The sequence below is a fragment of the Pygocentrus nattereri genome, chromosome 14 (genome assembly GCF_015220715.1).
Source record: "Pygocentrus nattereri isolate fPygNat1 chromosome 14, fPygNat1.pri, whole genome shotgun sequence".
NCBI lineage: Eukaryota > Metazoa > Chordata > Actinopteri > Characiformes > Serrasalmidae > Pygocentrus > Pygocentrus nattereri.
This window is the reverse complement of record NC_051224.1, coordinates 5,639,412-5,650,601: the sequence shown is the minus strand read 5'-3', so window position 1 is coordinate 5,650,601 and position 11,190 is coordinate 5,639,412. Positions and strand designations below refer to the sequence as shown.

Sequence of the window (11,190 nt, the reverse complement as noted above, 5' to 3'; positions counted from 1 at the left end):
CACCTGCTTACAATCTACCCATCAGCAACCCTTTATAACCCGGACTCTCGCTCTGCCTCCTTGCGAGGTATCGCCACTGTGTCATTATTGAGCTGTTATCACTGTGTTTTGGTTTTTCGACTCTTTGCCTGTCTGTTCTACCATTTTTGCTCTGTGGACTTTTCTGCATTTGCATCTAACTACCCTGTCCGAGTGTTATACAGTGACCAAAAAAACTGGCATTTTATCAAGCTAATATCAGGTCAAACTAAAGCTTTGGAAAAATACCACATTCGGCCACTTTTCATTCAAAAAGGAACATATTCCTTTCTACTAAATTCTAAGTTGAAACACTGTATTATTCTATGTATTTTACATTAAGCTATTAAACATAAGTGAGCAACAGTTAACCTGAAAGGAAAGACAAATGGGCATGACCAAGCAACAAATATAAAATGACAAACTCAGTTCGTTTATTTACCTGCACTGAAAACAGTGTCAGACTCTAGAATGACATGCTTGTTTGAGTTGGTTGGGTTCAGCTTTGGCTCAAAACATCCACAGATTTTAACCTTTATTTTAATATTGAATTTCATTTTACTGTGTCCTTATGAATGTTTAGATACCTCTGTTCTTACTCTCACTCTGCTTTTACATGTACATTTCATTCTATATACAAAATCGGAAATGAAACTACAGTCCAAGGGGTTTATCATATTCAGAGTAGAAAAATAGTTCTTTGCTTTTAGATTAAGGGCTACTTAAAGTAATTACATATGATAAATTAATGACTTGCACTAATCAGAGATTCCCTCTGTCTTTAAAAATCACTTCTGCAGTTTTTTTTTTTTACACTGTTAAAACTTGTGGGGGTAGTGTTCAATGAAAACCCACTGCAGTAACCATAGATCACCATAGGGCCAAAGTAAAAGCCAGCAGCAATACATGTAGTACAGATTCTGTCCTGTTGAGGCAGCAGGAGCAGAAATTTATTTCTCCACGGTAAAGGCCTGTAGTCCTGTGATAGCTCTGCCCAGGATTAGGGCATGGATATCATGGGTACCTGCAAAAGCAGAGAACAGAGCGTGAAATTTCCAAGTATAAAACCCCCAAAAATCGAAATGTATTCATGTAATCTTATAAGAAAGAGGGAGTGAAGTTTATGCAGATCTCTGAGCTTGTAGTCTAAAACAGTGTTTATGCTCTTATGTGTAACATGATGGTAGAATTTGAAGGAAAAAGAAAACAGTTCTGGTTCTGAAATCCGATTAGCTGAGCCACACACATCTGTCATAACACGCTGTATGCATCCATGGCCACACATCAGTTGAGTTCTGTATTAATGTGCCAAGTTATAAAAAATCCTAATGGTAAAAAAAAAACCAACAAAAAAAAAACCAACAAAAACAAAAACTGAGCTACACTGAATATGTATAAAGTGTTTACTGTAATCTTTATTAACTGTTAACTAAAGTATATTTTGCACACTAGTTTTTCACAACATTGTATTTTGTAGCCAGTTGGCATTGTGCATAACACCCCTTAAAATAACCACAATGCACAGCTTTTCATGGCTTATTGAGGTACAAATAGTGTCATACTTTTATATGACGTTACTGCACCCTTGTGGTTTAACTTTTTTAAACACTAATTTCTATTTCTTCCTCTGTACATCAGCTCCTATTCTTTTTCTTTTGACTGTGCCTGCTGCTCACTCTAATCTCACCTTCGTAAGTGTTGACAGCCTCTAGGTTCATGACGTGCCGGATGATGTGGTACTCATCAGCAATGCCGTTGCCTCCCAGCATGTCTCTGGCCTGCCTGGCAATGTCCAGAGCCTTCCCACAGCTATTTCTCTTAAGCATGGAGATCATCTCTGGAGATGCTCTAGAGAAAATATCATAGAATATGATACACATACAAAAGTGACCTTTTCAAAGGCGAAAAAATACTATTTCCCTATATAACCTGGAAGGCCGTTGTCCAGCACAGCTCGGTCATTGCCCTGCTCTAACACACCTATTAAACTTGACAACTAACAGATGCACTAAATCAGCTATGACTTGGCCTGATATCCTGGGACCCCAGCTATAGCCCATACTTCAAAGAACATCCATCATGCTACATATTAGGCTAACCACCCAACCTCTATTTCATGTAACAATCTCAAAAATCAAAAGTCCTGCATTTAGCACAAATAAAAGCAACGAATTTCAAAAGATAAATGGACAAATTAAAACATTTGTATTTTAGATAGATCAACGACGATGGTAGGCCATTCTCTATAGTATAATAATATTTAGTATAATAATAGTATAATAATATTTATTTAATTCTTTGTACTTACAATTTACAGCAGGTTGAAAAACAAAATTATGCTGCACATAATAAATTAAGATAAATAAGCAAAACTAATTTACAGCCCTCTCCTGTCCCACTAAAGCAGTTCTGGTTCTCTCTAACTGAACACCATTGGTCTAATCACCTACATACAGTGAGAAAATAGTTTAGAATAGCTGAATAATCAGACGTGGCGTACTTCTTCTGATCAATAAGCCTGCCCAGCTGCAGGCAGGACTGCAGGCCGAGAGTGATCTCTGTCAGCATGTCAGCCATTTTCTTCTGCATTAGCTGGTTCCTGGCCAGTGGCACCCCAAACTGGATCCTGGTGTGAATAAAAGACGGAAGACAGAAGACTTGAGTACACACAATAAACCCAGTGAAACAATCAGACCTTCTGGCTAAACTTCTCCACAAACCTGTCTCATGCCTCTTCAAGCATTGCCTTATTTTGTCATACTTTGCGTCTGAAACTGAGCGCTGATTGATGTTTGGCCATAATGATGAGCCTACAGTAGACTGCTGCAGCGGTCTTACCTGTCCAGTGTGTACTGACGAGCTGCATGGAAGCAGAACTCTGCCGCTCCCAGTGCTCCCCAGGCAATCCCATAGCGAGCGTTATTCAAGCAGCCAAATGGGCCCTAAAGAAGAGAAAAATCGCTGCATTGCCAATTATGATCAACTATGTATGCAAATATTGGTTGTATTAATTCAGTGTTAGAGAGTAAGATTGCAGCTATTGCTGTTACCTTATCTCAAATTTGTGAAGGCACTGAATCAAAACAGTATAAAATGAAATTGGTCTTTGTTAAATCGTACACAATGCCTCTACTGAGACACAATGCACTACAAGCGTACGCTATGTATTTATAGTGCCTATTTTTTTAGGGTATTATAGTCTCACATCAAACACTGTGTTAGGCACAAAACAGAACAAACTGCTGTACCTCATATGTAAGTGTATCACACCTGAATCATCTCTATACAAATCACTTAAAAATAAATATTCACTTTAAACGTTTTGCTCCTGACGTGTGTCAGCTGTTTTGCTTTGTGTACTGTTGTGAACATTTCAAACTAAAGCAGCTTGCTACATTGGTTGCTACATCCCTTCTTATGGCAGAAGAGAAGGAATGGTATGTTTAAAAAAAAAAAAAAAACAATTAAAAAAAAAAGTTTACAGTCATACTCAAAAGTTTGGGCTCCTGAGCGAAAGTACATGTTCTGTTGATTTTCTAAGTGAAAATAAGGACATACTGCACATCATAATGCTGAACTGCTCTTGCTGAATCTAACATACTAGGGAAAAATAAAACTTCAAATGTGGCCCGTGCAAAAGTTATTGCACATTTCATATTTCATATTTATTTATTCTTTTTTTTTTAAAAACACTATATTAGACTCCACAAATAAACAGAAATTATGCACTGATATTTGCAGGACAGTTCCATATTTAAGTTCCAGGTAGACAGTTTTACTTTCACTCAGAAAAATCAACAAAACGTCATTTGAACAGGCATATTATAACTTTCACATACAGCTATACATCAGACTTTATTTTCTTTACTGTAGTGTTCACAGCAAACGTATCTCACCGCCAGGCCCGACACATTGGGCAGCAGGTTCTCCTCTGGCACCTCCACATCATCCATGATGATCATGCCTGTGGATGAAGCCCTCAGGGAGAACTTTCCCTCAATCTTGGGTGTGCTGAGACCCTTCATGCCCTGCTCCAGGATGAAGCCACGCACTTTCCCATCATCACACTTGGCCCACACCACACAGATATCAGCCACAGGAGAGTTTGTGATCCTGACACGAGAGAACACACCACTCACATAGTTTAAGCAATTTTCATTAAGGTAGAAATGCAATATGTAATGATATTCTTTTGGAATATAAATACATTTCCACTCCATGACTGTTTTTATTTTTAATATATTTTTCATGGATCTTTAATAGTCACTTCTACCCAGACCACAGGAGCAACAACAGCACTAGAAAGTTTGAAAATGGTGCCCTCAAGTGGACAAATGACCTTCAACAGTCCCAAACTGATCAGTGTGTTCCCTGCATCAAATGTCATTTCTTATTTTAAGAATGATCTTGTTCATTTTTGATTTTGTACTATAAACATCTACCAGGTCTAACAAGAACATGTTTACAAGTTGTCCGGTATAATCTTATTTTTTCATACATTTTTGGAACGTCAAAATTGGGTGTTTAGGGTGACGCTGTAAACCCTCCTCCTCTCTGTAATACAGGTGGAATATACTATGCTGTAATGTGAGCCATTGTCTATTTTTAGGCAGCCTGAGTGCTGGAGGAAGTGTTACGTTAGTGCTAAATCACCCCGACCTCTGCCTGACTTTCTAACCATACATAAGACTTGGGAGTGGTTAATTTCGGAGACATGGGTAAAAACCAACCTAACGATGTGGCAACAAGTGCCAGTACAGTTTACATATTGTGAATATGAACAGAACGCTCTCAACATTTTGACGAGAATAACTATGACAAGTACTGTGTGAGTATGAATATAGTTAGTATGTTAATAGAATTCTCCTATTAACAAAAACAAAAATTACCAGGACAGTTTTGATACTGTGCGAATAGGAATATAGTCACTGTGTTAACTGAACACTCAATAACTTGGCAATTGAGTTCCAAGAACAGCAGATTTTAAAAGGGAAATTTGACTATTTTTTCCCCTAATTTAATTATAATTAAATTGTTGAGATGTAAAGAGTCAATTAAAGTCTTTTGATGTGAAAGGATGCACTGTACAGAAACGTACTAGCTTTTCTTTACAGAGGTAGTGATAGGAACCAAGGGTTGCAATGTTTACGATGCAAAAACAGCCATTTCAGTAGCTTTCCAAAACGACAAGCTTACACATTTTTTATATTACTAACCTTAATAATGAAAAAACAGTTGTAAGTCTGCAAAAACTTTGGGTACTATTTCATTTTACAGTACACTGCACATACTTCTCCACCATGAAAATATTTTAACCATAACTGAAGTCCATGACTGAAGTGCCCTTGAGCAAGGGACCTAAACCCCGGGTGCCATGAATAGGGCTGCCCACTGCTCCGGGCAAGTGTGCTCACTGCCACCTAGTGTGTGTGTTCACTAGTGTTCACTATGTGGGTGTTTCCCTGCACAGATGGGTTAAATGCAGAGATCTAATTCCACAGCGTGCAAAACAGAGACAAATGGTTCTCAGTTCTAAAATAAAATTAAAACAAAAAAAACCTGCGGTGTAAACACAGTGCGGAAATGAATATGGTATAAAGCAGTTCCAATAAGACTGAAAGCATGAGGAGGAATTTCTGCATTAATCTGGGCCCACATTACAAAGTTCTTAGCCTGGTTTTAACATGGATTTGACGCTTGTGACAAATCTTCACAGTCTGAAGCAATTTTCCAGGTTGGGACCTCAATCGGAAGCAACTGACAATGCGGATGATCTGGTGATGTGAGAGGAGAAACTCTGAAGTGATCGGAGGCCCTCCAGTATTACCAAACAATCAACATTTACAACTCAAAACGTTCACGAGTCCTTTCAACAGCCAATCAGAGAGCTAGAAGAGAGAAACAGGCAGAGAGACGTGCAAGTGCACTGCATGAACAGCAGAGCGGACACAGAGGAGCTGCGTGTAAAACAGGCAGATAAGAGACGTTATCATGTTTATAATGTGTGGATCCAGACGTCAAGTCACTCTCTTCACAATTTCAGCTCAGATACCAGTTTGTAGTGAAACATTTCTCCAGCTCACTGTGTGGAATCAGCATTTCTCAACCCCATCCTAATAACCCATTTGCACTTTAGGGAAGCATTAAAACACAAGCAGCTCCGGTCCAGTACTTGTAGATCTGTTTGTGCCATGTCATATCTGAGGAGGTCTGGCAGTTTGAATTCATATTCGTACCCAAAACTCATTATCACAACAAAAACAAACAAATCAAGAAATTCAAAGACAAACTGACGCTCTCCGTTTTAGAAATCTGTTAAGATTTTAAAGTCATGTGGTGTATGCCCAGCCTTAGTGATGGGTACGTCACTAGGTTTTGGCAGCTGATGTGTATCTTACTGCTGGTATGGGACAGAACTCACCAGGTTTTGGAGCCAGTGAGGGTGAAGGTGCGGCTGGACGAGTTGTACTTAGCTCTGGTCTCCATGCTGCCAGGGTCACTGCCGTGGTTGGGCTCAGTCAGGCCAAAACACCCCAGAAGCTCTCCCCGTGCTGTTGGGCACACAGCAGGTCAAATACACCACAGGGGCGCAGTAGTACAAAGTCACAAGTCTGGTAACCAAAAATCCAACCAGCACAGGATAATTCCATTTAGTCAATAATTAAGCTAATTATCTACACCTGAAGTGAATTTAGTTTCCTTGTTTCTGTGTAAGAAAACCTTGTATTTCTGAAACCGTAACTTTATAGGACTCTGAAAAAAATGTTCTCTGAAAAAACATCTGTTATATAATTTTAAAGCCCCTGTCAACATGCTTTCAAATGTTTACATTTTTGTTTCAATAGTAAACATGTGCCATGGAAAAAGTGTTTACCAGTGTTATACTTAAGAAATGTATATACCTTAATACAGTTTAATAGTATATAAATGCTTCAAAAAGCTAGCTGCTGTCTGCTTATGACTGTGTGGCTGTGTAACAACAGAAAACAGAGAAGCTGTCTGATGGTCATTTTAGAGATGAAATTTTGCTGACAATGTTAGAGAACTCAGGCTTTCATTTCATGACTGGGAGATGAAGGAGATGTCACGTCTGATATCTGAATGTTAAGCACTCATGTTACAACTGTAACTTATGGCAGCCTAACTGCTGAAACGGCAGTCACACAAACACACATTATGAGCATTATGAGTCAATACAGTCATATTTGTGGTCATGGTGGAGAAACTTTGTGACACGCCTATAAAGTAGTGTGGAGAGGAAACACAGTGAGCCTTGATCTTAGAGGAGTAGCCAACACATTAGCATTTTATTCCTAAGTTTAAGAAAACAGAATGAAAGAATGAAAACAGCAGGAAAAAAAATCTCTCAACAGAAAAGACCAAGAATATTCTTCTGCTGCCAGTTCATAGTAAAGGCACCACAAAACTATAGATAACAGAAGAAAATCATGGAAATGAGTAGACAGGGACTTTAAAAAAAACTTTTCATTATTTCTATTAGTCATTAATTATATGCGTCATGAAATGTTCACACAATGTAAAGGCCACTGAAGTTTTCAAATTGTGTGAAAATAAAAGGCGAGTTTTTTTTTTCCTATGAAAGCACTGATGCATGCGGCTTTATTAAAAGGGACACTTTTATTCAATAACATGGTCTTATGTTAATGCAGTAGTTTTAGCAAAGTGAATGAGCTTCATACAGGACGCTTTTCTGAATAATGTGTGCTTCGACATCATCTGAACATTCATTTTGGCAGAAACCCAGAACCTCATGTGGATTATTACGAGTCTAACAGGGGAATAAGTCAGTATTTAGAGAATCTGCAGGTTTACCCAGTCTGGGGAGGTATTTCTCCTTCTGTTGCTCTGTGCCATAAGCGTTGATGGGATGCATGACCAGAGAGGACTGTACACTCATTACTGACCGATAACCACTGTCCACTCTCTCCACCTCACGTGCTATCAGCCCGTATGCCACATAACTTGTACCAGCACAGCCATAGCCTGCACCAGAGAGAGAGAGAGAGAGAGAGAGAGAGAGAGAGAGAGAGAGAGAGAGAGAGAGAGAGAGAGAGAGAGAGAGAGAGAGAGAATACAGTGCTAACAGATAGTATAATAAAATGTAATACAATTGTAATAAAACAATTTCACCTAGCCAGGTTTAATGCACAGTCTTTAGAGGCTTCTGCCATTCAAAGAGCAAGTCAAACTCACACACGGCATAAAGAGTAAACTTCTGGCAGACCTTTAGTCACAAATGAAGAGAACAGAGTCCATTTCTCAAACACCTGAGTCACGCTATCTTAAATCTAGGTTAAATCTGTTTTTGGTTAGCAGATAACATACCTTTAATGGTTGGGCCCAAAACGCCCAGCTCACCCATTTCATTCAGAATCTCACGGTGGAAAACTGTGAAACATAATGACAGTCAATACAAATCACATGCAATACAAACAAGGCAATATATATATATATATATACACACATACATACATACACATACACACACATTATATATATATATATATATATATATATATATATATATATATATATGGAGGGAGAGAGAGAGAGCGCGAGAGAGAGAACGCGAGAGAGAGCGCGAGCGAGAGAGCGAGAGAGAGAGAGAGAGAGAGAGAGAGAGAGAGAGAACGCGAGAGAGAGAGCGCGAGCGAGCGAGCGAGAGAGCGAGAGAGAGAGAGCGAGAGAGAGAGAGCGAGAGAGAGAGAGCGAGCGAGAGAGAGCGAGAGAGAGAGAGATTGTTTATTCACTTTCATTTCTGTTGGCCATCAGGATGCGAGGCATGAGTTTTTCTTGGCAGTATGCTCGGAAGGAGTCTCGGATCATGATCTCCTCTTCCGTGAGCAATCCCTCCAGGTCCAGAGCATCACGCCAGCTAAACTGTACTTTAGCTGGGAGGTCACATAGTGGAGCATGACATTAATAATGGGCAAAATTCTTCACCCATAAAGCACACTGCATGTAAAAAATGAATGATAGTCTGCCATCTTACGTGCTTTAACCTGCTTCTTCTCACCACCCTTCTCTGCTTCTGAAGAGGACGAGATATGAAATGCAGGGAGTCAAAATGACCATTTATTAAAAATTACGATCTGACTACAATCTAAAGTGCAGAACACAGTTAAACACAAGTTATAAGAATTAGCATTTAAGAGGAACACTATGATGCTCGATTCGATAAAATAACAGACGATAAAGTTGAAAATAGTCAAATGTGAGCTATTACAATTATATATCATGATTAGCTTTTGCAAAGAATATGATGATCATTTGGTTACAGTTGCAACAGATCACAATTAAAGGATCATGACTTAAAATTCAAAGTAAATATCAGAATAAAAAGCAAAAATAAAAAGAAGTGAAACTAAGTGAACGGCGGCCTCACCACGCTGTGCAGATGCCGCGGTGCCCTGAGCCCTGAGCCCTGAGGGGAAGGCACATCTCTGAGGCTTGACGAGGAGGCGACGCGCGGCGCTTCTTAAAGCCATGCTGAGTAGCTCTGACACTGAAACACAGGCAGGAGTGGAGGAATGACACACTGGACACGATAAAAGGGACCTTAAAAGTGAAATGACATCAAGTCCTTTACACTCTGTGGGCTGAGGGTCGGTCTGAACTACACGGAGCTTAAAGAGTCCTTAAAGTGACACTTGCTGGCCAAGCCACAGTTACACAGGGTGTTAGCTAGTTAGCTTAGCTGGTCAGCAGCTCTTGCGTAAGTTGCACAACAACACATAAAAATGGCACCAGTCAAACTCGGCTGACCAGAGGCCACACTAAACTTTTTAGACAGTTAATTTAACACAATTCTTAAAAAGACTTGGGTCATTTAGTAGTAGTATCCAACCAGCTAGCTAGCATTGAATCCCCGAGCAACGTTGCTATCTGTAAACAACAAACACTGCTAACGTTTCTTGTTCATCGCAAATGTCTACATATATCAGGATATATATTAACACACGGGGTAACTTTAATCTGTAAGTAAATGTGCTTCAGCATGTTCGACTTGCCTGATGAAGCAGAAGCTTCTTATTCTCCAGCTTCTTTTACTAATTATCCCGTTTCAGCGCCGAACTGTAACGGCTGCACCATTTAAGGTAGACCGGGAAAACTTGAACAAGACGCTGGAGGATAAAAAGCCTCCAGTCTCGCATTAGCCTCCTAACCACCTTACTGTCAGCTATACACAGGTAGCCAGCAGGTCGCCGAGCCGAGCCGAGCAAAGCCGAGCCAAGCCGAGGCAAGCGCAGCTGATACGAACTCGACTGACACGATGACACGGCTTACACAATTACAATAGAAAGTCAACCCTCAGATTTAAAGCCCAGATGTGACCCGTAAACCCGCTCCTGTCTGATTTCAGTTACCTGAGTCGAGACACAGACAGCGCGGCGGCTGCAGACTTCACTCCGAAACGGACCGATGGCGTCAGCTGCTCATTGACGTCAGCCCGGGTCAGTCAGCCGGCTGCGGGCGCCATGCTGAGAGGGGCAGGTTTTCCAGAAAAAAAGGTTAAAACTTTTCTTTTAGAATGAGATTGAGCAAAATCGAGCGACTGTACATCACACTTTATTGCTCGTATTGCAGTATGACATGTTACGCAGATCTGTTGATCTGTTCTGTAGATCTAAAGGTCTACTAAAGATGTGCGTCTGTAAAACATGCCCCACTTCATATTGGCTCTCACAGAGGTGGTGGGGCTTGGGGTGTGTGTTGCAGACAGCCAATCCGCTGATGGCTGGTTCGTCTCGTAACGCTCGGCTATTTTCGGCTCCTTTCGCAATCAGTTTCGGGCCCCGATGTGTTTTCACTTCAGCCGCGGAGCTCGAGCACTAATTCCTCATCATTTCTGATGACAGTCCGGTTTTGACGTGACCTTGAATTCTGACTAAACTTTGTGTTTTCAGGTTGGGCATGTCAGCGCTGCTGAGTGGACACAGGAGTTAGTCTTTTTAATGAAGTGTATAGAAATGATGGGTCATGGTGGTATAGACCCCATAAGACCTTCATTAAAACGTATAGAGAAATTATACTTAATTGAAATTAATTTGCCAAACTTTAACTCAATTAAAAGAGGATGCATGGAACCGGAAATATATGTGAGTGAAGGTCAAAAAGATTTAAATTAAAAGTTGTCAGTGGTGCGGTGAC

The 11,190-nt window shown here is 40.2% G+C and overlaps 1 protein-coding gene across 2 annotated transcripts; it reads right to left on the bottom strand.

The window, feature by feature from the left end:
* Positions 1–430: 430 nt before the first annotated feature.
* gcdhb (glutaryl-CoA dehydrogenase b) lies at positions 431–10,659 on the bottom strand. 2 transcript variants are annotated; one of them, XM_017705649.2, is made up of 12 exons: positions 10,407–10,659; positions 9,425–9,544; positions 9,032–9,070; positions 8,790–8,930; positions 8,365–8,427; positions 7,852–8,022; positions 6,440–6,569; positions 3,915–4,131; positions 2,857–2,960; positions 2,519–2,644; positions 1,706–1,866; positions 431–1,042 (listed from the first exon to the last, which is right to left on the bottom strand). In XM_017705649.2, the coding sequence occupies exons 2-12, from the start codon at positions 9,525–9,527 to the stop codon at positions 969–971; spliced, it is 1,329 nt and encodes a 442-aa protein (XP_017561138.1). In that variant the 5' UTR covers positions 9,528–9,544; positions 10,407–10,659; the 3' UTR covers positions 431–968. The 2 variants fall into 2 exon arrangements, with proteins under 2 accessions (XP_017561138.1, XP_017561140.1); XM_017705651.2 differs by lacking the exon at positions 10,407–10,659 and adding an exon at positions 10,050–10,198.
* Between the last annotated feature and the right edge of the window lie 531 nt (positions 10,660–11,190).

What these genes read in the sequence shown, in the direction of transcription:
- gcdhb (XM_017705649.2), bottom strand. Translation starts at nt 9,527, where the DNA reads ATGGCTTTAAGAAGCGCCGCGCGTCGCCTCCTCGTCAAGCCTCAGAGA. An exon ending in TTTGGGCCCAACCATTAAAG is followed by an intron (nt 8,023 to 8,364) that starts GTATGTTATCTG and finishes TCTCTGGTGCAG; the next exon opens with GCTATGGCTGTGCTGGTACA. An exon ending in CCAATGTGTCGGGCCTGGCG is followed by an intron (nt 2,961 to 3,914) that starts GTGAGATACGTT and finishes TCTCTTCTTTAG; the next exon opens with GGCCCATTTGGCTGCTTGAA.